Genomic DNA, 27,751 nt, shown 5'->3' with positions numbered 1-27,751 from the left:
TTTTATTTATAGCAGTCTTTACATTTTATTAGATCTTCAAAATGATTTAGATAACTAAGGGCCTGGTCACCACCAATGGCTCTCATTAGAAAGACAGCCAGGGCTTTGGGATGTTTAAAAGAAAAAAAGCAATATAAAACACAGGTATTCTTCAGGACCGGTATTGATTTGGGGGCAGGGAAGTACAAGGAAGAGCACAGGGAAGTAAGGGCTATGGAGCATGAAAAATCCCGGCGTCATCTCTGCCCCTTGGTCCCCAGAGAAACATCTCTCCCTAGAGCCTGCAGCTCGGATGTCTGGACCTGAAGGTAAATCGTGTTTTCTTTGGTCTTTGCTTTCCTGTAGGAACCAGAAATAAAAATTAAAGGTACGATAAACACACAATCAACATCTTGATTAAGAAACTGTTTCAGAGTTGTGCATGGGCGTAAGTCCCAAATCGAAAGGCCGAACGAGGGCCACAAGCAACGAAGAGGAAAGGGCATCGGGCCAGCTCCGGCCGACAAGCTGCTTTTGCGTGGCCTGTGAGCTAGGAGCGGTTTTTTACATTTTTAAATGGTTTTTAAAAATCAAAACAAAAATGTTGTTTCTTGACACTTGAAAATTAGATGAAATTCCAATAAATAAAGTTTTACGGGAACCTAGCCTCACCTACCCGTTCACGTATCATCTATGGCTGCCTTCATGCTGTCGAGTTGAGCGGTGGCCCCAAAGCCTGAAATAGTTACCACCTGGCCCTTAACAGAACGAGTTTGCTGACCCTGGAAGTACAGCAGCTACTGTGTTGCTGCCTAACTTCATCCCATTAGAGCCAACACGCCATTTGGAACCTGGGACCTTGGGGTACCTGTCACCACGTCCCTCATGTGTAGAATGCATGTGGTGGCATAGTAGCCACCTCATCGCGTGTTGAGAGGATCAACTAAGGATGCACGAGGTTTTCACTGACGTCAACGCACAGCTCCAGAAACCTTAGCTAAGGCTACTGTGACCCCCATCCCCTGACGCTTTCCCCCGGGACGCAGGGAAGAAGGGGTGAAGGAAATGACCTCTCTGCTGATGGACTGTGGCTCCTATTTATGAAATCAGTGACGTGGAGAAGGCAGATGATGAAATAAGCGGTTATTGTGAAATGTGAAGAGTACGTCGAGACCTGGGGACGTGCAGGGAGAGGAGGGGCTTGGAGGAGGAACGCCGCCCTCCCCTGGCCGGGCAGCGAGGGCGAAGAGCATGGAGCGAAGGTACAAACAAAATGTCTTAAAAGATGAGAGGGTTGCCTAGTAACAAATAATGAAACATTTTAAAATCACGTAATCGGTGTTAGCTATATATTCCTACCACTTGGAACCAAAAAGAAGCCTGTCGTCAGCAACTACAAAATGTGATTAGAGTTAAAACAGGGTGTTTGTCCCTTATCAGTACTGAGAAAGGCAGAATTTCTGAAAGTGAGGTTTATAGGGTGCCTCAACAGGCGTCACTGGCAGAGCTTATTAAAAGCAGATTTCTGAGTCCCACCATTCACTTGCTATGTCAAAAACCTAGGAGATCCAGGTTATCTGCATTTTAATAAGCTCCCTTCATGATTCTTCTGCATACGAAGGTTTGAAAACCATTGAGAAGATCACACAATATGCAAGAAGAATGGGGAGAATCTACGATTTCTTGAACTCCTACTATGTGCCAGGCAATGGCTCGGTCACCGTCACCTACTTTATCTCATCAAAGTTTTACAGCGACTTTCTAAATTAAATACCATCATGCTTATTCCTCAGGCAAGGGAGTGAAACTTCTACAGGATTCAATGGCATTCCCAAAGCCACATGGCCAAGTGGATGGCCGCCTCGGATTCCTGACGCCACGGAACATTCTCTCTACTTCATACGGACATACGTCCTTTCCACAGAATCCACAGAACCCAGCTGGGAAGGGGCCTGAGAGGTCACCACACTAAGCACGTTCTCTCCTTTCCTTTCTTATTGCTTTAAGAGTAGAATCTGAAAGTCCATTAAAGCGCTCGTCCCTGTCACAAGAACAAAAGTTTTAAGCCTTTCTTCCTCGTGAAGAGAGTCCCTAAGGAACCTGAACCAACAATTGCTCACACGACAGAAGATGGATTTAAAAATAGTTCTCAGCTGAGAGACATTAACTCTTGGGCGAGCTAGGGGCCTCAGTGTTCAGCCAGCATCGCAGGCAAATCGTCCTCTGCCCTGCAGTTTAGAACAGGGAGCTGTCACCCAAAAATGCATGTCCCTGCTTTCCATTCCTTCCTTAGAAAGTCAATTGTGTTATGTTTCTCTATATATATCAGCTCTGCAGTAATAAAAAAGACATGCAAATATCTGTAAAGTTCTTCTACACCCTTAGGACAGAAGAAATGGAAAATGCTGCTGATATTGGGGATAGTTCTAATGTTGGCCCAGAGTCCTGGGTACCGCAGGCCTCACCTCTGGAGCTTCTCCACGTCCTCGATGGTCTCTGGCAAAGCCACCCCCTTGGTCTCCGGAAGAAGCAGCGTCACTCCCCCGGCCACCAGACTCAACGCCACTTCAAAGGAGAGAGATTTCACAGGAGCCATGAGAGCACAGCCAATACCATTTACGGACATGGTGACAGCTCACTAATGAGATGCCTACATGATGCGTGTGTGAAAGACACTGTTTAAAGAAAAGTCAGGAACATCTAGAAAACTAAAGCAGTGGAATGATGGGGGAAATGCCAGAGTAAGGCGGGGAATGGTGCCTTTACCTTACTTCCATGTGAGTATGAAGTTCTGTAGTAGCCGATGCTAAACATTAGGGGATTTGTTGATTTGGGCACCTCAAGAACAATATGAAATGCTATTTTGACTAGTTACTTTATTTTATTATCCATATGTGTGATATAGAGTATAGCTAAAAATATGGCGGCCTCTCTTATTACACAATTCCGTCTCCCTCCTTCCCTCTTCCCTCTCTTCCCCCTTCCCTTCTCCTTCCTCTCTCCTTCCTCCCCCTCCCTCGTGGATTTGCCTGGTCCCCATGCGAGAGCTCTCGGCACGTGACCAGCCATTGTGCCTTCCACTAAGCGGGCACGCGGGGTCTCGGAGGCCCCCGGGTCCAGGTGTGGGGAGGGCAGGAAGTCCGCTGCTCCTTCCGTAATCCATCGTTAACAGCAGCAAAGCTGACTCGAAACTGCGATTCCATTCGTCTGCTTGTGTCTGTTCCCAGTTGTTAAGACGGGGAAGCAGAGAGGGGTGATCATATAGATCTTGAAACCTCCGGCAATTACACGGTGAATGCACAAGAGTGGGGGCTCAATCTCGAAAGAAAGCAGGAGGCTACGTCGGAAGGTATCTCGGATTCTGTCCTATAGGATGCATTGTTGGGCTCTAGAGCCATAGGATGTAAATAAACCTCTGGCCCAGGAATGACACCTGATCTTTCCTTCCCATGTAGCAAGACGGTGAGCCAGGACACAGCTGAGGAGCAGGTGCCGTGCTGTAAACTCGGCGGGGGTTATCATTTACTCATCAGGTACTTACTGAGTACTCGTGCTGGGCCAGGAAGAAAGGATAATCAATGTCCCGTGGAGTCTTACCAAACAAAATGAGGGGCAAGCCTTGCCAAAACTCTATCAGCCTGAAGACCAGGAAGGGGGTGACGATCCCACTTAAATCACACATCGAGGAGCACACCATCACCCCAAGGTTCCTGGTGGAATCCAAACAAAAAAGATGACATGTCCGTGATTCCCAGTGTGAATCTTATCCTAGAGCAAACACAGCGCCCACACCCCCACGCCCCATCCCGCCAACCTCCAGGGAGGGGAGTGGGCTGGAGATCAAGTTCATCACCAAACCGCCCACAGTTTAATCAAGCCTGCGCACTGTGAGGTTCAGAGAGCTTCTGGGCGGGCGAATACATCTATACACGCAGAGGCTCAACTCCACAGGAACAAGCTCCTGTGCTCAGGATTCTTCTAGACTCCGCCCATGTATCTCTTCATCCAGCCGCTCATCTATATCTTTCATTATATCTTTTACGATAAATCAATAAATGTAAGTACGAGTTTTTCCTGAGTTCTATGAGCCATTACAGCAAATTACTGAACTTGAGGAGGGGCCATGGGAATCCTGATTTATAACCAATTGGTCAAAAGAATAGGTGGACAATCTAAGACCTGCAACTGGCGTCCGAAGTGGGGACAGTCGTGTGGGACTGATCCCTTAGCCCACAGGGTCTGCACTCGCCCCCGGTAGTTAATGTCAGAATTATAGGACACCCAGTTGGTGTTTGGAGTGTTGAAAAATTGATTGTGTGAGCAGATTTTTTTTTTTTTACATGGATACGTAGGGAAGAGTAGACAGAGGATATTAAGGAATGGAGGACAGAGAAAGCTGGAGAGGACACGCAAACTCCTTGAAAGGACCCTCTTCATTCCTGGTAATAGCCTTTGCTCTGAAATCTACTGTCTCATATAAATACAGACACTCAGGATTCCTTTTGATTAGTGTTGGCGTGATTATTTTTTTGCATTCTTTTATTCTTACACCACCTCAATTTATAACAACTTTTCTCATTCTTTTACTTTTAAACTACCGCTGCAGGTGAGTTTCTCATAGACAGAATACAGTTGGGTCACACTTTTTGTCCAATGTGACAATCTCTGCCTTTTAACTGGAGTGTTTAGGGCAGTTAAATTCCTTAGGACTATTGCTGGGATGGGATTGAAGTCTGACATCTTGTTATTTGTCTTCTTTTTGTTTCTTCTGTCCCTTGTTACCCTTTTCCTCTTTTTCTGCCTTCTTACGAATTAAGTATTTTAAACGATGCTGTTGGATCTCCTTTGTTGGCTTAACAGCCAAACCTGTTATTTTTTTAGTTTTGCTGTGGGGTTCACGGTACTCATTGTTAAGCACAGCCTACCTTCCGCTGATATGTTAGACCACTTCGTGGACTGTCTGTGAGCCTTCCAAGAACACGTACACTTCTCTCCTAGCGTTGCACGACTTTACTTCTACATAGATTTTTAATCCTGCAACACGTTGTTACTTCTGCTTTCAATCAGAAGTCAGCAAACTATAGCCAAATCTAGCATCATTATGGCCTTTGACTTAAGAATGATTCTTATGTAAAGAGTTTTAAAATAAAAAGAATATGGAATAAAGACCATACATGGCCCACAAAGCCTAAAACATTATCATCATCTGGCTTATTAGGAAACACTTGCCAATCTCTTCTTTTAACAGTTTATTATCTTTTAAAGTAAATAACCAAAAGTAAATGAATACATAGTTTTATTTACCCATGTAGTTACCACTGCCAACGCTTTTCGTTTTTTGGGGGTTTTTTTTGCATAGACCCAGATTTCTATCTGATATCATTTTTCTTTTTTCTGAAAGACTAACACGTCTTGTAGTGCAGGGTGGCTGGTGATGAATTCTTTCATCTTTTGTACGTCTCGGAAAGTCTTTATTCTCCATCCATTTTTGAAAGATATTTGTGCCGGGTCAAGAACTCTAGGTTGGTTGGCTTTTTCCTTTTTAGTACTTTATAGAAGTTGTAAAGTACTTCATAGATGTATTTATTTATTTTGGGGTATTTCTCGTTTGCCTTGTTTCCAATGAGAAAACTGCTGTTCTTATTTTTGTTCCCGTTGTGATGTCTTTGTTCTATGATTACTTTTTAAGATTTTTATGATGTGCTTTTCTCAATTTTTTTGCTGTTTTTGGAATTTATTGATATTCTCAGGTCTGTGAATTTATAGTACCTATTAAATTTGAAAAAGTTTGGGTCACTAAGTTTTCAAATATTTTTTTCTGTCTCCGTATTTCCCCTTTCTACTCTTCTCCGCAGATTTCAATAACATGTGCTGGAGTTTTCCCATAGCTCAACGATTTTCTCGGAATTTCATTTTGAATAGTTTCCATTGATGTCTTCAAGTTTATTAGCACTTTCTTCCATAATATTTATTGCCGTTAACTCATCTGGTGTATTTTTTATCTCAGATATTATCATTTTCACCTCTAGAAGTTTAGTTTGGGAATTTAAGAAAATATCTTCTATGTTTCTACTTAACAGAGTTGATCTTTCTGTAGGTTTTTGAACACACAGGACATAGGTATAAAAACTGCTTTAATGTTTTTGCCTAATTCTGTCATCTGTGTCATTTCTGGGTTCACTTAGATTGATTTATTTTTCTCCTCAATATAGGTTCTTTTTTTTTTTCTTCATTGCTGGATGATTTTTTATTGGGTGCCAGGTATTGTAAGTTTTACCTTGTTTGGTGCCAGATAATTTGGTATCCTATAAAAAAATCATGAACTCTATTTTGAAAACATGGTTAATTGGGAACGATAAATCAGGAAAAGTGTTCTCCCTTGAGGTCTTACTTTTAAGCTTCTTCCTCTACATCCATTTGTATAATTTCTTACTCCTACAATGAGTAATTATAAAATTAGAGCATTCCCATTTCCTTCCCAATCCTTCCTCTCGTGACCTCATCTTAGTTGGTTATACCCCCCCTTAGTGTTTGCCACTGTATCTTTAAATATATTCGTAATTTACTTGATTTATCAGTTTTCAGTGATACAGTTCTTATCTGAAAAAAGTATATGGAGAGAATTATATGTAAAATTATCTATCCAAATTGGAGAGATTTTAAAAATAAGAAAAGGCAAATTTTATTGAATGGTTTATTTCTGTCTATGAAGATAGTAGCACAATTTTTCTCTTTTAATTTATGAGCATGAATTATAGTATTAGATTTTCTAACCTTGAGCTATCTTTGTATTTCCAGATTAGCCATCTGAGTCGTAATATTATTTTAATGTGCTCCACTATTCTGTTTAATATTATTTTGGATGTATAATCAATATTCCTAAAAATATTTATCTGTAAGTTTCCTTGTTCCCTTTATCTTTGGCGTTCTTTAACGCCAATATTATGATAGCTTTATAAACAAATTTTTGAAAAATTTTTCTCCTTTTTTTCTGTTCTAGAACAATTTAATATCATTGGAGATTTTTATTAATTAAATGTTTTATAAAATTCCCCAGTGAGACCATTGTGGATTCCTTCCTTAACATTATTTAGGGACTTCCTTTTCTTGTTAAATACATTTTTGCCATAATTCGATTCTGTCCGATAAGAGTGTGGCTCTTGCAATATTTTAGTTTACATTTACCTACTGTGCATTTGTACATTTTTTTCTTCTCAACCTTTCTGAAAAAAATTTGCACTTCCACTATGCAGAAAATATTTAAGTTTTGCTTTAGAATCAAGTCAAGAAGTCTCCTAATTTTAAAAAATTTCTTCTATTGTCTTGCCACATATTCTCCCAAGAACTATCTCTGTTTTAAACTTGTATTTTATAAAGATGAGTGATTCCTTAACATTTTGCATTTAGTTATAGTACAATATTCCTAAAAATATTTTACCCTTTCCATCTGCTTTTTGACAATATTTTTTGATGCGTATTCTTAATTTGCAATTTGCTTTTCCTGTTCCTTCCTCACTTTTTTCTCATCCTGGGCAAGTAACTTTTTTATTATTCACCTTTTAATCCTGTGATTTCTTCCTGTATCAGTGATTTCAGAAGGATTTGTGAGGAGGGACCAGGCCATGTTCTAGACTAGTAGAAATTCTCTTTCTGACCAGGGTTGTATGTGATTAGATGCTTTGGCCTCTCTTATCTCCAATCTGCAGGGTTGACCATGCAGAACCCCTCCTCACGTAGGGTAGCTTCCACCATGCTCTCTGGAAATTTCCTGAATGTTTTCTCGCAGCCTTGCCCTCCCTTCTTTCCCACCGACCACACACCATCTGGGGAAGGAAGCAAACATCTCTAAGTGCTGTGTCCCTCCCGTTGCTCCAAACACGGGGCTGTGCGTTATACGTTTCCTACTGTGGAAAACTGCTGGCTTTGTCTAAATTTGCCGCCACAGGTGTGCTTCCCTGGATGCTTCTGGACCCTCTTAGCCCTCACTGCATTAGGCAGCCCTTCCTCATACATATTGTCTTCCAGGCTCATCCTAGTTCCACAGATGACACTTGCAAGGCTTATTTTTCTTCTTATTTTTCGAACAGCTTTAGTGTGACTTCCAAGAGGAGAAAGAAGAGACACCATTACTTTTTACTCTTTTAAGAAAATAAGTCTTAACAAAAAATTTTTTTGATAAATACCCAGAAGCTAGAAGAAGAAGAGAACTAGGTCTCTTCTTTGAAATTCACAGATCCGTGATAATTCCTTCATTTAGTCCATCTAGAAGCACTTAGCGACTAGTTAGCACAGCTTTAAAATAATACGTAGTTCCTGTTTTTGAGGTGCTCATAACATAGTGAGGAGGTAAAAAGAAAAAGACAATTTTCAATACAAGGCAGCGCGTATCGATGCCAAAAGAATGTCCTTGGCAATATGTAGTGCACACAGAAAGCCAGCTGTTCAGCTCCAAAGCTCCCTGCAATTGGGAAGCGGGGTCAAAATGGTTTAAGAAGCGCCTGTTTCAATTTCAAGTGCTTCCAAGTAATAAAATAAGAGAGACGATCCTTTTTTTAACAATTTAGATTTGATTCCATTGGTGGAAAATACCAGAACTTTCATGACTGCCCTACGTGGTGTGCGGGGGTCACATTTGAAGTTGTTTCTGAACATCTGGTTTCCCTTCTATTCGTGAGGATCTTCACGCAGCAGGCTCTGCACGAAGGGTCCCGGGCTCCTCGGAGACAAGTTACTTGGTCTTTTTCCCCACAGGACCAGTCACTCGGCACCTCTGATACTTTGCATTGTGTCCGTCCCTGAGTCTCGTGGCCATGACAATGGGGTTGTTTGGCCCGGCTATTTTAGACTCTGAGCTCAGAACTGCCAAACGTAGAGGCTTTTCTTGTTAAGTTGCCTTCATTTCTTTGTACTCGGTCCAAGCAAACTTTTTCAAATGAGGGTATAAGACAAGGCCTTGTAACAGAAGGATGGACAGAAAAGACACAAGAATGGAGCGGCTCCATCTTTGTGTTTTTGGCTCAGCGAGGGGCTCGGATCGCTGAGCGGGAGGAGGAGACTGGAGAACTAGAAGACTTCTTAGAGGAAAAGACGAGTTTAAGGAAATATGCTAAATTCTATCAAAGGTCGGAATTAAGTTTAAATAAAGTAGTTAAATAATCTTTATTTAAACTAAGTTTTCTAAATACAGATGGCCATAAGTTCGTGCAAAGGCACTCAATATTATTAGTAGTTAGGAAAATGTAAATTAAAGTCAAAATAATACCACCACCTCCAAGAATGACCTAAAATTTAAAAAACAAAAACAAAAAACACGACAATACCAAGAGCCAATGAGGTCGTAGAGCAGCTGGATCTCCGACACATGGCTGATATATACAAAATGGTGCAGCCACTTAGGAAAAGATTTTGACAGTTTCACGTAAATTTAAATACACGCTCCTAAATTTTTAACCAAGAGAAACGAAAATGTACATCCGCTCAAAGACCCATGCCTGAATGTTTATTCGCAGCTGTATTATAATCATACCCAAAGCGGAAACAGCCCAGATGTCCACGAACTGGTAAATGAATAAACAAAGCATGATGGGTCACCCCACACTGGGGTTCTACTTGACAACAAGAAAGAACAAAGCACCGATACACACGACAGCATGGCTGAGTCCCGTGGTGCTACGTGAGAGAGGCCAAACATAAAAGGCCACGTGCCACATCATTTCACTGGCGGAGCAGTTTGGAAAAGGTAAAACCATTGAGCGAGCTATCAGATGAGTATCGACAGGTGCCAGAGGTGGGCACTGGGGGAGGCTGGCTGCGAAGGGGTCTGAGGAGGCGTGTGGAGGGGATGGACTTCTCTATGCTGATTGTGGTGCTGGCTAAACGAATATATGTAACCAAAACTCATCAAACGGTGCATTTTAGACTGAATTTGCTCCAAGAAAATTCTACCTCAATAAACCTGACTTTACACCATGAGTCTTCTGGGCCTGTTGGTCAGGTGATGGAGAAGTACCGCCGTGTCTCAGGGAAGGCACTGGCTTCAAGGCCACTCTAGCTGTGCGACCCTGGGAAGGTCTCTTTTCCTTTCTGAACCTCAGCTCCCTCACGTGTAAAATGAGGACAATGATGATTTTAAGGGCAGGCCTGCATCCCGGGTCTGGAAACGCCTCGTGTCATTACACAAACACGAACGGCTGTTGAAGCGAGTTACGCCCAGAGGTGTCAGTGGAGCTGCTGAGTGTACACATCTAAGTGGTGCTGAGGTTTACACAACGAGCTCCTGCCCAGGGCTCTCTCCTCTGTGCCCCTAACCTAATCATTTCACATTCTCTCTGTAATGAGCTGTTGATCTTCTCTTTGAACCCCAAGTCCCCATCGCAATGTCCAAACAGATCAGCCTTGGGAGGCGCCTTGAGGAGCTGTCTTGCAAATGCTGGTCCTCACTAGCCTGGCTGGCTCACGGCTCTTTCAGGGGCCACGCCCACACCACCAGTGGGCACTCACCTGATAAACGTAGGGTAGAGCTCAGTATTCACCAGGCACACCATCTGGAACGCGATGGTGATTCCCATTCGGCCAAGGCAAGCTACTGCGGTGCTTAACCAGTACAGATCTGGAGAGCAGACACAGAGAGCAGGGAACACGAGTGAGGACCGTGCCCGTGGAGTCACCTCCCACAAGGAGCCACATTAGGAAGCCAGGACTCAGAGCTAGAAAGGCTGGCAAGTTTGTCTTACCTAACCCTTCATTTCTGGATAAGACCACTGAGTCCTGAGAGATTTCAGGACTTGATAATGACACGTGAGGGGAGGCCCCATTGTGCGGGGGTGGAAAACGTGCTTTTTGAATCTCAGCTCTGCTGAAGTCAGCTGCGTGACTTGGGCAGGCTGCTGGCTTCTTTAAGCCTCAGTTTCCTCAGCCATAAAATGGGAATACATATACCCAGCTTATAGGTTGCCGTGAGACTTAAAGGTAATAATGTCCAGCGTCCACATGAGCACACCATTAGAGCTGGCTTTCTAATTATTATGCAGCAGAGTGCATGCTAGCGCGAAGCCAGAAACATAGTAGATCCTCAATAAACATGGTTCCCTTAGGCAGTAGGCACTGATGGATCAGATTTCTAACCCTCGAGCTAGTGCTCACTCCCAAACACATTTTCTAGCCGAAACATCTTTTGTAATAGTCTCAGATCGTGCGTATTAGGGAGGTAAAACCTGTCTCATCCTAGCCAACCACCATGGGGCCCTAATGACAGGTCCAGAAAGCTGCCTCCTTACTGGGGACTGATCAAAGAATCGGGCATGCCATCCACTTCACCTGGATCACCCCAAACACTAAAATGCCAGTGGCTCCTGTGACACGCCAGCTCACTCACTAAGTCCCTGAGGTCACCGATATTACATCATCTTCATCCTTGTCCCCAAACACCAGCTACTCATGGAGGATATGTGTCATGTCACTCAGCCAGCGTGAGGCTGTAAGAAAAGAGGACACAGTGACCTAAGAAAAAGTTTGCCTGCTGGGTCCATCACAGTCTCTCTCAGCCGCCTGCCACTCTCTACCTGCTGGGAGCAACTTAAGGACTACACGCCACACCTCCAGCCTCCAAAAGGTAAAGACAAAAGACCTAGAGAGAGGGCCTCACTCACAGTGCTGGGGTCTTAGATTTGGCAAGATGCTCCATGGTACATGAACAGCCTCGGGCCACTCTCTACAGCAGCCGGAGGGACATTTAGAACTGCGGTCAGGTCACCTCGGTTCCCTACGCAAAGCCACCAGCGATGAAACCGAGGGCAGGCTGTCCCCTACTCACTGCCACCATCTCACCTCTGCTCACCCACATCTGGTCACGGGATTCCTACAGCTCTCTCTTCTCTGGGTCCTCGCAAATGTTCACAGGGCTCCTCCCCCTTCATGCAGGTCTCCTAAGGCCACCCCTGACCTCTGCACAAAGAATCCACTCCCCACCGCTCTTCCCCCTGCTCACTTTCCCTCTAGAGTGTAAGCTCTGTGTAGCAGGAACTTTCTCCCAGGCTCACTCTGACATCCTAGGGCCCTGATGCCTCCTGGCCACATGGAAGTTGCTCGAAATATTTCCAGGAAGGGGGAATGAATGCTTATCACCTAATGTGACAAGGACTGAGAAGAGGTAAGTGGAGAGGGCGGGAGCTGGGGGGAGGGCCCTGAGCTCTGACCAACTGACAATTGAAGTCTCAGACCTCAGGCTCCTGGTCGGCACTCAGTGCTGTTATTTTAAAAACACCTGCCTTAGTACTTGATTCCTTTTCACCTTATTAAAAAAAAAGTTATTATGTCACCTGAAGTTGTCAAATAATATTTTCCAACAGCTAAAGTTAAGTATAGTTTTTTTTTTAATTTAAAGATGGATAATTAAAAGATTCACATTGATTCTACTTGATTAAAAGTATGCAAATACTTTTTATCATATGCTACCTAGAATTACAAGTAGGAGGTTGTTTCTACGATTTTGTCTTGTCTTAATAATGGGGGGGATGGGATAAAATAATACGACAAAAAACAAACAAACAAAAACCTGCCCGTGCATTATGCCTTGCCAGGATTCCAGAAACAGGGCCGAGGGAGAGAAAAATGGGTTAAACCAGTTTCTGGGGCCGCTGCCCTTTTCCCGCCCTCCCCTCGGAGTCCCCTCCCCACGCGGGGTGGGGGGCAGGGAGGGTGCCGACACTTCTTTCTCTGCCTCTTTTTGCTTCCAGCCTGATCCGAACCGACCCGGTTCTTGAAAATACGGACGGTCCTCGATTTGTGATGGTTCAACTTCATGATGGTGTGACAGCAACACACGTCCAGTAGAAGCCACGCTTTGAGCATCTTTCCCCCAGGCTAGCGATGCGCAAGGCGATGCTCTCTCGCGATGCTGGGCGGAGGCAGCCAGCTGCACTCCCAATCAGCCACTCCATCACGGCCGTGAACGCCGATACTCTGCAGCCCACTGCGTTGCCAGCGTTTTGGGGGGTAATGTGTCCTGTGCACGTTCAAGGCGAACTAGGCTAAGCCATGATGTCCGGCAGGTTAGGTGTATTAAATGTATTTTCGACTTATGTTATCTGCAACTTACGATGGGTTTATCAGGATGTGACCCCATCGAGAAGCATCTGCACAGATTTCATGGGACGTCTCCCACGGTACCCTGCCCAAAAGCCTGTCAACATGACTCAGTAAACCCACCAGCGCAGAACACGAGCTATAACGACTGGGAAAATAGCAAATCCGCCTTGGTATTTGTTTAACGTTTTCAAAAGTAACAAAAATGAGAGAGCCGACTTACGTACTCAAAATAAAACTGACTGAAATGAATCTGTCTCGGCTCATCTTGGAGTGTAAGAATCACGGACTAAAGCACACATCCACCGCAATGGCTGGGTGAGGGAGACTAGCCAGAGCACGTGGGGGGAGGATGTGAACACTTTGGAAAGCTGCCTTGCTGCGTCGCCTTAAAGCTAACCTCACACCGCCCCTCAGCCCAGCGCACTCACGGACACGTACCGAGAGAAATGGCATCGGCTGGAATGTTCACTGCGGCTTTAATCCCCATAGACAGACACAGGGAACCACGAAGTGTCACTCCACAGGGGAAGGGACATGCTATGCCCTCGTGTGACGACACGGGGGAATCTTACGGACGGAAGGCTGAGTGAAGGCAGCGAGGCAACTCACAGAGCACAGCCGGTGTGGTTCCCTTCACGTGAAGTTTAAGAACAGTCAAAACGAATCTGTGGCGGCGCAGGTCGGGGTGGGGGTGATACTGGCTGGGTGGTCACTATCGACTGCAAAAGAGCAGGAAGGCATCTTCCAAGGGGTCCGAAACTCTGCGTCTTCATCTAGGTCGTGGTACCCAGCTATACACAGCACGCACGTAAAAATTCCCTGGTTTGTACCCTTGTAACCTGCTCATCGTGTGTACCTGATACCTCAACTTCAAACTGGAAAATGATGGCTGTGGGTTAAGGTCACGGTCTTTGTCTCTGTTCTTGTTCTGGGAGTTTATCAAACGGCAAAAACGCCGTGCCCACAAGCCAGTTTCCCGGAAGAGGATGAAAAGGGACAACTCACCGTGGGGAATGAAGATCATGGCTAAGCAGGCCGCCCCCGCCACCAGGTTCGACGCAGCCATCGGGTACAGGCGGCCGACACGGTCAACGGTGACGAGGATGACAAAGGCCGCCGGAAATTCCATGAGAGCGGAGAATAAGAAATCCAGATAGAGGTCCCCGCCGGTGGCACCCAGGTGCATGATGAGGCCTTGGTAGAGCACAGAGCTGGTGAACCTGAGCCGAGAGAAGCCGAGTCAGAGGCCAGCCCTGGGCAGGGGGCGGGAGGCGCAGTCCAGGCTGGGAGCGTGAAGGGCCTGTGAGTTGGAGAGACACACGTGCCACTTGATTTAGATGGTCCTAACGCCATATGAGAAGAGGGGGGCAAAGACCAGAAAAGGTGTCCTAGAAAAGCCTCTCCTGTCATGATTCATGTGAGAGTGTGACTCACAGAATGGACCCACGTTTCCCAGAGATCTCAAATGTTCACTGCTACGGCTCGCTGTGCGGCGAGGTGCCGGGGCCTGCACTGAGCACTGCACACCCCGCACCCCATCTAATGCTCCCACAGGCCCCTGGGGGGACGAGCAGAAGACAGCGGCGAGCAAGCGGGTTCAGGAATCAGACAGCTGTGGGAGCTGTGTGACTTCTAGTAAATTAACCCACCTCTCTGGGCCTCGAGTCCCTCATCGGTAAATGAGATGATCATAGCACCTACCCCATTGGTTTGTCTTGAGTATTCACGACGTGAGTGGATAAAATGTCCTCAGTATAGTTCCTAGCACATAGTAAGCGCTCGGTAAAGATGCTTTCATGGTCGTCACTGCCATCTTTCCGAGATCAAGCATCCAGAACAAAAGCAAGCAGAGACGCCAGCCCAGCCTCCCCACCTCCAGTGCTGCGCCCTCCATCACTCCATAGTGCCTCTTCCCGCTGCTGTTCACTGACTCTCTTCCACCCCACGCCCGGCCGCACGACCCTCCCTCTGCGTCCCAGGAAAGAACAGCCACGTTTTGGAATATGGCACACAGACTGATGGGACCAGCCTCAAAGTTGCACTCGCTCAGGAGGAAATTTAGAGACTCCCGTGGGACACTTTTAGAAAGATCGTAGAATTTGAGGGGCCGGAAACATTTTATGATTATATTGGTACTTGCACTGGGAGAAGAAACTTTGGTTGATAAGAAATTACTGTCTTCTCCCAGCATGTAAATTGCCTATCCGCTCCAAAACCGAGCTCTCTCTCTCAGCCGATGTTTCTCATTAATAAACCCCCTGGTTTTATAAAGCTGCGCCCAGAGAAGCATTGGGACCCTTTCGTTTCTGGTCCCAAATTCCTCCCAACTAGACAGAAGTGTCAAGAGAACAAGAAGGAAGGAGCTTCCTGCAAACTCAGAGATTGATTTGGGAGAAAGGAATGCACGACCTAGATTTTCCTGTCCAAAACAAAGCAAGCCGATTACCGAATGTACAGGGCTGCCACCTTCTGGCAGAACCCATGAACTGCGTGTACACGTTAAAACTACAGCCAGCGGCGGTGGGCGTTTGCGCGTCTCCAGGAACACGGGCAAGACCTGACGATCCTTTAGCAGGGAACTAGGGGCGCAGGTGATGAGAAGTGAGTGACTCCGGACACGTTTTCAAGAACGAGCAAAATTCGCCAAAGGAGTGGGTGGAGGGGCGCAAGGAAACAGTCAAAAACCTGCGTTAGGGGACAGACGGGGGGCGGAGCCACTAGGAGTGGGGGGCCTCGCCCGGAAGGGAAGGGACGCTGCTGCCCGGAACACCGAGCATCCCAGGCAGCCGCGTGTTTGCCAAGGCTCCCCGCCGGCCTGTCCACCCTGTGGCTGGACGCAGGGCTCTGGGCAGCACAGAGACACGGCGGGTGCTTGGTGGGGTGCTTGGTGGGCAGAGACAGGGCACAGCGAGCCTGTGTCTACAGAACCTGGGACGGAGTGGTGCTTATTCATACTTCACCCTTCAGCAAGTATTTTGGGGGGGTCTACAGTGTGCCGGGAACCGCCCCGTTAGTTCAGACCCTGACTTCCAGTAAAGCCTTACAGGGACGTGCAAACAAGTGTGCCAGCCCAGAGCAGCTGATGGGGTGCCTGGGGGCCCGGAGTCCAGCTGCTGAGGCCAGGTGTTGGGCGGGCGGATAACCAGAACCACCTTCACGCTGAGGAGAAAGCCCTGATGTTGGCGCACTGACCCAGCATCCGCTGAGGCGGCAGCGGCGGGGGCTCCCGGGGGCACATGGGTGAAGCCGTGCGTGTGCGTGAGTATCCTAACCCGTGGGTGACAAAAGTGTAGACACTCTCGGGAGGGGTCTCCAAAGCTCTAAAACAGGGAGGGATACTCTGCTCAAAAGAGCCAGGAGCCACTGAATCTCATGGTGCTGGTCAGCACCTGGCTGTGCCCAGAAGACTGGCCACGTGGGGTTAGAGGCAACGCTCGGACATAGCTCGCCGGGGCCACTGCCGACCTCCCGCACGTCAGACCCTCTTACTAAAATGAGGCCCTTCTGCCCTTTTCAGTCCTCAAGGGAGAAACGAGGGCGACTTTCTAAGAGCTCTTTAACCACTTGAAAACCACCTTAAAACCTTTTTCGTGCTCCCCCGCCCCCCGCCGGTCCCTCCCTTTGTCGTGTGCCCGTATGTGTGTGTGCGCGCGCGCACGTGCGTGGGCAGCATGCTGATTCCATCTGGAGGAAGGGGAGGGAAGGGAAGGCCCCCTACCACAGGTACATCAGGATGAAGGTGTGCTTTCTCAGGAGTGGCGTGCGGAACAGGTCAGCAAACGAAGGGCTCAGCTTTTCGGTGGCGTCCTCTTTGAGGGAGAGCATCTAGAAGGGAAGTCAGAGCATCATGGCGTCCACACTGCCGTGAGGAGGAAAAGCCCTCAGGGTCCCCTCGAGGTCCCCAGTGCTGTGGCTACACTCTGCGTCCATTACCCCGAACTCCACCCTGCCCTCCCGCCTAAGTCATCAAACACACACAACTCAGCAACCTGAGAACCCCCTTGCTCGCTCGTCACCTTTAGGTCAGCAGGAGTTGGTTTGCCATTCTTTTGGGCGATACGGTCCAATATCTTTACTGCCTGAGTGTTCTTCTTTTGTGATAACAGCCAGCGGGGAGACTCAGGCACATACCTGTGGACACAAATCACCAGCAGGTGGCATTTTCCCACAGCTCATCCGATGTCCAGCCCTGAGCAGAGTGAGGCCGTTGCGGGGAGCAGCTCACTCTCCTCACACTACGCCAGGAATTTTTCAAGCAGCCAAAGCAGCTGGTGGACAAGGATCTGGAGTCAGCGTGTGCTGGCCCGAGAGGCCCACACAGCGGCTGGTACGCTCAGTGCCACCTGCTCAGGTTTATAGGCCAAACAGGCATTGGCCCTCCACAGCCTTCATTCCATGGGGCAGGGGTCCCTTTCTGTCTTGGAAGCTATAGCAGCCTGTCCCCCTGGGAAATTCCTCACACATAATGGATGCTCCACCCCTGTGTTACGGCAGGATGTCTCCATGTATTCAAGGGCTGTTGGCGAAGTCTCAGAAGCTCTCCAAAACAAAAGCCGTATGCACTTTCCTTTAGCACCAAATGGACCCCATGCTGTATATTTCAAACAGGGCGAAGATGTTACAGCTCAAGTTTTGGGAATCTCTGGCCTAACGGCTTCTGAAAACGCTCAGCCACAGCCCCGCCCTGATCGACTGTCCAGACTCCGCCAGGGGGTCCTTGCCCACTGGACCGCCCCTCGTTTCTCACTGACAAGGAGAAAGCGGGCTCTTCCTGAACGTAAATGTGCAACACTTAGACCCGCGGAGCTCCGGTCTACTCAGTGCCACCCACAGATAAGACCCGTCTCCAGCAAAACGGTGACAAATGGTACACACTGATGAGATATTTCTCTCCACCTCCCTCTCTGCGGCCCGCGATTCCCTCTCCCGCAGTGAAAACTCATCTGCCCACTTGCTTATTCCTCAGACGCTGCCAGGCACTCACGGCTGATCAAATTAACAGCACTCATTTGAGCTGGTTCTGATTCATAAGGGCCGAATGTGCACACTCCCCGGAGAATGTTTCATTCATTCAACCATTCATTCATTCATTCATTCAAATGGCCGCCAGGTGACCAGGTGGACTTTTGTCCGCCTTGCGGCATCGCCTGTCTCTATGTGGAGGGCTCCATTTGAGGGTAGGTCCTTGCGTACGGAGGGCCAGGCTGTAATATTAGGACACCCCACGTGGCATGTGTGGTGGTACATGCTGGCCGCCGGGAGGACGGCCCGTGGGCGGGCGGGGTCAGCGTGCAGTCTAACTGGGCGTGGTTCCGGGACTGGAAGGGTGGTACCAGAAGCAGAGCAGGAGGAGGAGAGTGGGCAGGGACATGGCCAGCTGCAGCCTCCGCCAGTGGGGGAGGGCGTAGGCCACCCCGCAGAGCAGCACCAGCCCCACCGAGAAGGCCATCTGGTACAGGATCACCACCGTTCTTCTGTAGCCCAGGCCCACGAACTCTGTGACTGAAACAAGAGACACGTCACTGTCCGGGCTCCTCGAAGGGCACCCCCAGCCTTTCCTCTCCTCTTCGTGAGCCCAGCCCAGCCCCCACTGCCTGCTCCCCGTGGGTCCTCCATTTCTCCTGTTCCCAAATGATGACCAGGCTCAAGTCCCACCTTCCTCCCCACGTGCTGCTGATACCACTCGGCTCAGGCTCCCCACTTTTCTCTAGCTGTCCCTTTTCTCGTCCCCTCATTGGCCATCTAGAGTTCTCATTCTAAGTCTCTGTGGCTCTCCCTAGCCAAGTCTTCCTCCTGTAAGCTCCAGACCAAGCTAGAATGTTCTTCATGACCGCAGGAGTGTTCATTAATCTAACAAATATCTTGGAGCGCCTACCAGGGACCCGGCTGCTCTGGGTGTCGGGGACGCATCATGAACTCAGTGGGCAGAGTTCTGCTCTCGTGTCTCGCACTCTCACGAGCGATGACAGACAATACAAACGACAAGTGAGGACATTAGATGCCTGGTCAGAATCCGATACACGTGACGGGGGCACGAGTAGTTAAGTGGTGGCAGCAGACTCGGGAGAGTCGGGGCGGAGGGGCTGCGGATTTTCAGAGAGCGGTGGGGAGGGCCCCGGGGATGGGATCTGGAAAAGGCCTCGGGCAGGTGAGGGAGCCAGGCGCACGTCACCAGGATGGCAGGCCCCAGACAGAGAGGACCGTGAGGAGATGACCGTGTGGCTGAGGGAAGGTGACTGGGAGTGAGTTCGGGGCGCTGGGCAGGGCCCTCCTGCAGAGGTGACACTGGCTACACGTGTGGATCCATCCCATTCTTCCCCCCACCTGACTCTGTGGCTCCTGAAAACCCACGGGCCCCCGGGCGGCGATGCTTACTCATGGTAAGACCAGCCGCCCAGCTGCCCTTGCTGACCAGCCCCTGCAGCAGGCGGAAGAGGAGCAGGGACGCGTAGTCCGGCATGATGGCCATGAGGATGCCGAAGACGATGCTGATGAGGGTCGTGGCCAAGAGACATAACTTACGGCCGAACCTTCAGAGGCAAGGGGACGGGGAGGGGAGGCGGGGGTGTTGAGTATTCGAGGTCGGTGGGCACGTGCACGTCACCGCGTTCCCGAGGGACTGGGGGTCTATCAGATACCCCCGTCCCACATGAAGTCCCAGCCTCGTCCGTCCTCAGCGAACAGCAGCTTTTTGAGGTTAATTAAATCACCCTAAAGAGGAACCCTGGTTGCTCTTGGCAATGCGACACGTCAGCCGAGGACGGTGGCTCCCCTCGTGGGCCCTCCCAGCTCATCTCCTCACGGGACCTTTGTATGTACCAGACTGTCCTATTATTAACAAGATGTAACAGCACGGCCCAGAAACCAGGCTTTTCGTATAGTTAGTCTCATCAATGGTCATAAAAGGTTTTCTGGGAAAATATTCCGTTCTAATGACATAACTCCTAAGAACTTTCTTCCATTTTTTCAAGAATGAAATGGGCAAATAATTTGCTAAACTTCATCCGCGCATCATGCTTTATTGATCAGTCTTTTGTAACTCATCCCACGGTCTCTGCTAGGAAGGAAGGAAGCGAGGGACCAGGTCACGTGCCACCGCGATGACCTCGCCCGCGCCTAGGCGCTCTGCCTTGGCCCCGCAGGTCCTCTGCTTTTCTCTGCCATAATCCTTTCGAGACTCCAACCTAACGCTTCATTCGTCCGCGCCATACCTCCTCGCCTCCAACGTCCCGCCTCTTCCCCGTGTCACCCACACCAGCCCATAGACGTCCTCGCCCTTTACTAAGTGCAGGAACTTCTCGTGGGAAGCCCACATCTCCTCGCCCCGGAATACCCGGCCCCAACAGCACGGGCATCCGTCTCCTCCATCCCTCGTTCCGTGTCTCTGATGGAAGCCGCCACACCCACTGCCCTCGGGCCCAGCCCCCCGCCTGTGCCCCGCGGTCCCTTCGCCTCCCCGGGACATCGCCATGTCCAACCGTCCTTCAGAGCTGTCCACACGTGTGCACTCCATGTTCTCACCTCTCGTGTTCCTTCGGCCTCCCTTCCGCTGACACCGCTCGCGTCATGGGCGCTCACGGCCGCCGTGTCCCCTGATTCTGACCACTGCTCCTCCTCGGGCCAGTCTCCTCTCCTGCTTTCTGCAGCCTCACGCTCCCCCAGGAGGCCATTGTCCTTCTATCTTGCTGCCATTTCTTCTAAACCTCCTTCCCTACCAACCTCTGCAAACTTTCTCTCTGTCCTTTCTTCTTGCTTATCTCAAATATGATGTAGAGCTTCAAATACCAATCACTGGTGACTTATCCCAGACCTATAACTCCGGCCAAAACCTCTCTTCTAAGAGCAGCTTATCTATCCAACTGCCTGTTTCACTCTACTCTATATCTCGCAGGCTACTCTTAACACATCTGCAATCTTAAAGCTTCTAAGACAGGACTCTCGATGGCTTCCCCGCTCCCCCGCTCAGAGCCGCAACCAATTCCGTTCCTAACCCATCCTGACCCATCTCAAAAGAGGGCCCCACCCCCACCCGCCTGCTTAAAGCACAAACCTCAGCTTTGTGCCCACTTTCTCTCGGCGCCGACCCTAACCATGCAACCCGCATGCAGCGTCATCCTCTGAAATCCACCCCAAGCCTCCACCTGCGTCTGCCTTGCTCCCCACAGGAGTCCAAAGCACTGGCTCCCATCTTGTCCCAACTCCATCAACTTCTGCAACAGAGAGACCACCTGCCAAGAGCTGACCGCATTCTTCCACCCCCGTGCCCAAAATGCATCCCCCCGCCCCGCCCCCTCCAGGCATCGGCGCCATGCGTCATGGCAGGGGCCTGCACGTACCTGTCCGCGACGTAGCCGACCCCCAGGAAGCTGATGAAGAAGCCGGCGTTCACGCACGACTGGAAGAGGTCCACTCTCCAGGAGTTCTCGCACACCAGGTCGAACTGCAGGGGCCGCAAAGGCGAGACGTTTGTGAGCCGAGCCGTGCCTCCCGCCCTCTCCTCCAGCAAAGCGGATGCGCGACCCGTTGGGGTGGCACGTCACTCTCTCTTAACCGTACTTTCACGAGACAAGTTTAAGATTGCTGGCGAATCTCAGTCAATATCATAGCTTCGACGCTCACTGTGGATACATCGAAGAGACTGTTGCCATCAGAAGACAACGTGGCAAATACATACATTTTCTAAAAAGAATACAGAAAAGTAATTTTCCAAAACCAGAAATGTAGCAAAATAAATAGAACATTTTCCAGAATTGGTCAAAAGCCTTTAATTAAGTACCTATAAATTACAGAATTCGTCGTGTAAAGTCTGCCAATAATCAGGCGAATCCTGTCGTGACTGATGGAGCTGTGAGTTACAACGTGCGAAAAACTGAGCGAAGATGCAGAAGCGAGGAGGCGGGCTTCTCGGGGGCAGCGCGTGCGCCACGGCACACAGCGTGCAGGTGGGACCGAGGGCCGGGGACACTCAGAGGGACCACCTGCCAAGAGCCAGGAAAGGGGAGACCAACGGGCAGAGAGACCGGGGACAGGCAGGGGAGGTCTGCCCGGGGAAGGCTTTGTTTCGTTTGGGTTTAAGGGACGCCCTGCGGGCCTGGCGCAAGCGTGGGCGATGCCCACCCGCCTTGGCACGGTGGCAGGCCTGATTGTGGAAGCATCGCCACCTCCTCGTTATTGCTCAGAGGACAAGGAGAAGGTGACGCTCCAGGGAGACCAGACGGCCTGGAGGGGCACGGCCAGCCTCACGCGTCCCCATTCCGACAGCCCTGTGCACAGGACACACTCTTCCTTTCCTCCCCTGCTCCCTGCACCGCCCCGCTCACCGTGGATTCGTGCCCCCACCCTGACGGATGCCCCCATGGGGTGTGTCGGCAGGCTAGTCACTTTGCAACTTTGGACCTCGGTTTCCCAGTCTGAAACGCATATTGCGCCTGTCCTGTCTTCCTCACAAAGCTACTGTGAACGCAGAGGGGAGAAATCACGTGAAAACGGTTTGGGTAAATAATAAACCATTTAGCTTTTCAAATGGAGTTTTTATTATGAATCACCCTCAAATCTCTGGAGTTGCCAGTTTGAGTCACATCCTTGCCTCGGCCCCAGAGGTCAAGCACCCTGGGCTCTGCACTCAGTCAGCCTGGGGTTCCATCCGACCGACCTCTTACGTCCTTGTCATGGGCATTTTTTTAAAATAAAATGTAGGCGAAACTCGGTGTCACCACCTGACTTGCAGAAACTGACAACGTGCCTGTCCTATTATCTGTCCTATACCCAGACTCCACTGTCTGCTCCTGAAAGCAGTTCAGCTCTGGGGGGCAGACGCCCTCATCTCCCCCATGCTTTCTGCCAGTCCTGAAGTTCATGCCCTTTGAAATCCAGCTGGAAGCACACCTTCTCCCTTTGCCATTAGCGCACAAGGGGACAGATGCTGCTGGGTGTTATCTGGCTGTGCCCAGGGGCTGTGTCTCCAAGTGCCCAACTGTCTCTTTGTAGCCTCCACCCACATCACCCAATGTGATGTTCTGTGTACACTAGATGTCACTAAAACCACAGGCTCTGTGTTCTGCCTTTCATTCTAATCTTTGCAATCAGCATCTGTCAGATGTCCCTGCTCCCCTAACTGAAGTGTCCTGGGTCCATCCCGCCCCCAGACTGTGCAGAAGCCAGAGCACCCACAGAGCAGGATGAAGGGGTGCCTGGCCTTCCCTGCTAACACCGTGTCCCGCTGAGGAGGATCTGCCCCCAGCCTCCACTGAGGAGCCACGTCTGGAGCCACCTGCAAGGCTTGTAAACCTGCTACGCCCCCTGCATTCCCAAACTCACACCCGACCACTGCCCCTGGCACATGTGTGCACGCCTGGGAAAGCCTGGGGCTGTGCAAAACGGGGAGCACTAGATGGGGCTCCCAGGCCCTGTCACCTCTCCTGCTGAGGTTCAACAGGGCCAGGGCCTTGTGTCTGTAAAATAGCAGGAAACATTCGCCAAGCTCACCCAGTCACCAGAACCACCCAGAGTCCCTGCAAGAATATAGATTCCCGTGGATCCTGTCTCGGCAGGTCTCAGATCGGATCCAGTGATCCCGGGATCAGGCGAGTGTGGAAACAGTGATGTGGACACCACTGTCACCTGGGGCTCAGGCTCAAGGTCCGCCTGAGCCTGGTGTGGGGCTGTGGCTGGAGGGGAGCCTGCGGCAGGAATAGGCAAGCACATTCCTTCCCCAGGGACGTGACCCTGCCCCTGGCCCCAGCGGGGTTAATCAAACAGGCTGCCTCATCATCGGCCTTCAGAAAGTTCCAACGTCCAAGGTGAGGCTGAGTTAAAGATTCTTTCTGTGGAAATGAGTAACCAAGGTGAATTCCGCAGGCATGAGCCTCAGCTCAGGGTGAGCCGTGGAGGCACCAGGTGCAGAAGCCATCAGCAGGGGGCATTCCAGGGGCGCCCACTGCTGCCGTCCAGGGTCACTCCTGTCCTCCTGACCCCAATGCCCCATCTCTCACCACCTTCACTCTCCTCGGTCAAGTCCCACACCCTCCAGGTGAAGCTGTGCCCCAGCCGCCAGCAGCTGTGACCTCTCTCCTGCAACCACGCCCCGCTCACTCGCCGTGAACACTGCCAGGACCCTCTGAATCCTCACCGACACTTAGGTCTTAGAAACCACTATTCGTTCCACAGATCGGTTCTAAAGCTGCTTCGGTTCTTTTGCGTCTGTCCCCTCTTCTCCATGGCTGATGACCCCCAGGCCAGCACCTCACTGCCTCCTCCTCCTGCCCAAACCACCCCCAGCCTGGGTTCCAGCCTTCATTCTCAGTGGCTCCATCCGCCCGTCTACCCCAAGCCAGAGCCTCCTCCCAGCCCAGGCCAGGCCTGCATCTCTTCAATCTGCTGCTCAATCTGCTGGGACAACCGTGTTGGCTGACGTTTCTCACTAGGGCTCATTTCTCTGCCCACCTCGGAGGAAACCCTCAACCCCACCACCGCCCTGCGTCCGGACCACTGCCGAGGTCCAGCCGGACCGCCTCACTGTGCTGCTGCCTGACCCAAACCAAACTCCCTCGTTTGGCACCAAGGAAGTCTTGCCAGACTTAGCAGAAGAAAAAATAAAATAAAATAAACAGGGTGCCCAGTTGAATCTGAACTTCGGAGAAACGCCACTTTTTAGTGGATGTCCGGTACGATCTTTGCCCTCCACCCCCACCCCACACAGGACCCTGGATCGGATCCATTTGACAAGTCATCGCTCCCAGGCGTAGCACATGCTCCTCCTCTCTGTCCTGTCCCCTCTCCTTGCTGCTCAGAACACCACCCAGGCCTCCATTCACATCCGCCTCCTTCTGGTGACTCCGGTGATCAGCTCGGTGGCTAAGACGCCCTCCTCAGAGCCCCCTGGGCCCTCTGCATTCGCCCACAGGTGGTGTTACTCTCGCCCCCCACACCCAGAGACTGCACACTCCCGGAGGGAACCTCACAGCTTGCTTCTCCGTCCGCCTCTCAGCTCCACGCCCAGGGCTACGACAGAGGAAAAGCTCAAAGCGGGCTTATTAAATGAACAGAGGGATGATTGCATTCGATCCTCTACAGCAGGGGTCCTCAACCCCTGGGCCACCAAACCAGAAAGGGTCTGTGGCCTGTTAGGAACCAGGCTGCACAGCAGGAGATGAGTGACCAGCGAGCAAAGCTTCATCTGTGTTTGCAGCCACCCCCCCAGCGCCAGCATCACCGCCTCAGCTCCACCTCGGATCATCAGGCATCAGATTCTCATAGGAGCACTGGTCCCCAGTGCCACAAAGGTTGGGGACCGCTGCTGTATGGACAGAGTATGTCTCAAGCACAGAAAACAAGCACACCCCATCCTGGGCTGCTTCTACAGTCACAGCAAGAGTGTTGGACAGTTCGGTGTCCCCAGGCGGCGAGTCAGCTAACTGGTTCTCTGTCTTTAGAGGGTGCCTTGGACACCAGATGGTCATGCGGTGCCGCAAAAAGCAAGTCGCACCAGCACCGGCTCCTCCCAAAGGGGACGACACCTGCTGTTCTGTCCCCTCTCCCCTCACACGGTGTACGGATCAGGCAGGAAGAGGGGACACAGCGCCTTCTCCAGCAACAGCCCTAACGCATGGACAGAGACCCCTGTCACTCTGTGTCTTCGGGAAGCGGTGTCCTCGCCTAGATCAGGCTTTGCTAACACAGCCCGGTGACCACATGGCCCGTTTCCAAGTGCCCTCACTTGTCACCGTGCAACGTTTTCCAAAGGATCCACGAAGGAAAAAACCGTCGTGGCTTTGTACAAGAATGTTCTCGAAGCAAAATGCTCACGTGACCCGCTGACCGATCCAAGCCAGGCCCTTTGACACTGCGGCCCTATTCCATGGGCCATCGACGGGGCTGCCAGTGTCCCCCAGCTCGCGTGGGGCCAGCACTTCCACGGAACTCAGATGAACCCCACAACCCTACGAGGCAGGTCGTTATCACTCTGGTTGGCTGGCGAGGAAACGGAGATTCAGAGAGGGCGAGTGAGCTGCTCGGTGACGCTCGGCTGACCCGGGCCGGGATCCAAACCGGCCGGCGGCGTCCGCTCCTCGGCAGCCGGGTTCCGCGGTCCCGTGCTTGTGGCTTCTGAGAAGAGGGCCCCACAGTTCCGGTGGTGAGGAAGCTGGACCCCAGGCGCATTCTTCAGAGCAGCGAGGAGAAGAGCTCCCGTGTCTCCCCAGACCCGCGTCCAAACGCCCATCCTGGCTGGGCTCGCAGGGGCCTCTGACCCCTCGTTTCCTCCCCTGACACCCAGAGTCTGTGGAGGAGTAAACGGGGCGAATGCAGCGTACCCGGGCTGGAGCCTGACACCTGCGAAGCGTTCACTGCACTCACCCCGCTCCCTCTTTCCTGACGTGAAACAGAACCTCACAGGATGCTGCGTATTTTCTCCAGGCCCCTGAAATCCACACGTTCCCCAAAACGCGGAGCCTCACTCACCTCGGTCACGATGGAGGAGCCGGGCGTGTCGTACACCCAGCCGTGCTGACAGGGGCCCACCGGCAGCTGGCTCCTGTTGGCGGCCAGGCTGGCCAGCGGGTCCACGCAGCTCAGGCCGCTCTGGTTCCAGTCCACCTCGTAGCGGCGGCACTGGCGGGGGAAGGCCTCGCCCGCCGGCCCCGGGCCCGGCACGGTCAAGTTCAGCTCCTCCGCCGGGCTCCAGCCGCATCGCTGGCTCAGCTCGGCCACGCCCGGGCTCAGGCAGCGGTGGTCCGGGGTGAAGGCCAGGAACACGATGCCCACGTAGATGGGGGCGAACAATGCCGAGAGCAGGCACAGGGGCAGGAAGACCAGCTTCTGGAACAAGCCGAACTCCCCGATCTGCTGCAGGATGTCATCTATGGTGGACATGATGCAGCCAGCACTCACATTGCTCTGACTGGACCTGCGTGGCCGCAGAGGCCAGGGTCAGTGTTCACGTGGGTTTCTCTGCTGCTTTGAAATCAAGTTGCTGTCTAAGCACGATACACCTGGACGCCAACCAATTAGAAATAATCTTTTACCCCGTGGTGCTGACTTCACGCACAGGTGGAAGGCGGGAAGATGGCTGCCAAATTGTTCGCTCAGGGAGGAAGCAGGTCACCAAGCTGAGGTCCTAATTTTCCTGAGTTAGAGCTCACTCACAGAGGAGAGAGCCAGAGGCAGCCATGTCAACGCCCAGCCGTCTCTAGGCCTCTTTCAAAGAGATCTATCTATTCGAATACTGCCTTTTACGATCCAGATAAATCAAAGACAGCCCACCGACAGCCAGGCCCAGCCACAGGGGCTGTGGAACCCCGCAGCTCAGGGGCGCAGCCAGCTCCCGAGCTCGCCTCCGCCGAGCGCTGTGTTTGCCTTCCAGATGCCAGTTCTGTTTGCCTCTCAGGAGTCCGAAGGCCAGAATGTCATGGAAAAGGGGACCGTGAACAACCACAGGCCAACACCATGGGCCAGGGCCAGGTAAACCAGAGACCGTCAGGGATGAAAGCATCGGCCCCCTCTTTGAGGCACCTGCTCGGGGCTCAAACATGTGTCGCCTGATTCCTTCTCATGACAGCCTTCGACACAGATGCTGTTACTGTCCCCCCGGCACAGCGGGAAAACGGAGGCTCAGGGAGGTAACGGCAACTGTCCAAGTTCATGCCGTCGTTGAACTTGAACTGCTCCACAGCAAGATCTCTCAATCTAT

At 50.9% G+C, this 27,751-nt stretch overlaps 1 protein-coding gene across 3 annotated transcripts; it reads right to left on the bottom strand.

Annotated features, from left to right (window-relative positions):
• SLC22A1 (solute carrier family 22 member 1) lies at window positions 1-27,751 on the bottom strand. 3 transcript variants are annotated; one of them, XM_039881146.1, is made up of 11 exons: window positions 26,524-27,734; window positions 21,402-21,505; window positions 19,441-19,595; window positions 18,399-18,567; window positions 17,082-17,196; window positions 16,784-16,890; window positions 14,071-14,285; window positions 10,480-10,588; window positions 3,577-3,689; window positions 2,445-2,544; window positions 1-339 (listed from the first exon to the last, which is right to left on the bottom strand). In XM_039881146.1, the coding sequence occupies exons 1-11, from the start codon at window positions 26,932-26,934 to the stop codon at window positions 237-239; spliced, it is 1,701 nt and encodes a 566-aa protein (XP_039737080.1). In that variant the 5' UTR covers window positions 26,935-27,734; the 3' UTR covers window positions 1-236. The 3 variants fall into 3 exon arrangements, with proteins under 3 accessions (XP_039737080.1, XP_039737095.1, XP_039737088.1); XM_039881161.1 differs by lacking the exon at window positions 3,577-3,689 and having other exon boundaries at window positions 26,524-27,751; XM_039881154.1 differs by lacking the exons at window positions 18,399-18,567; window positions 19,441-19,595 and having other exon boundaries at window positions 26,524-27,744.

This window comes from Pteropus medius, unplaced genomic scaffold (genome assembly GCF_902729225.1).
Source record: "Pteropus medius unplaced genomic scaffold, Ma_sr-lr_union100, whole genome shotgun sequence".
In the NCBI taxonomy this organism is placed as follows: Eukaryota; Metazoa; Chordata; class Mammalia; order Chiroptera; family Pteropodidae; genus Pteropus; species Pteropus medius.
Note: the sequence above shows the minus strand (reverse complement) of the source record. Positions and strands in the feature narration are given on the sequence as shown.

Bases quoted from the DNA above. Each gene is read 5' to 3' on its own strand.
- SLC22A1 (XM_039881161.1), bottom strand. From the start codon at position 26,934: ATGTCCACCATAGATGACATCCTGCAGCAGATCGGGGAGTTCGGCTTG. The intron at 10,589-14,070 runs GTGAGTTGTCCC...TCTGCTCTCCAG, and splicing joins CATGATCTTCATTCCCCACG to ATCTGTACTGGTTAAGCACC. The intron at 2,545-10,479 runs GTGAGTGCCCAC...TCTCCTTTGAAG, and splicing joins CTCTACCCTACGTTTATCAG to TGGCGTTGAGTCTGGTGGCC.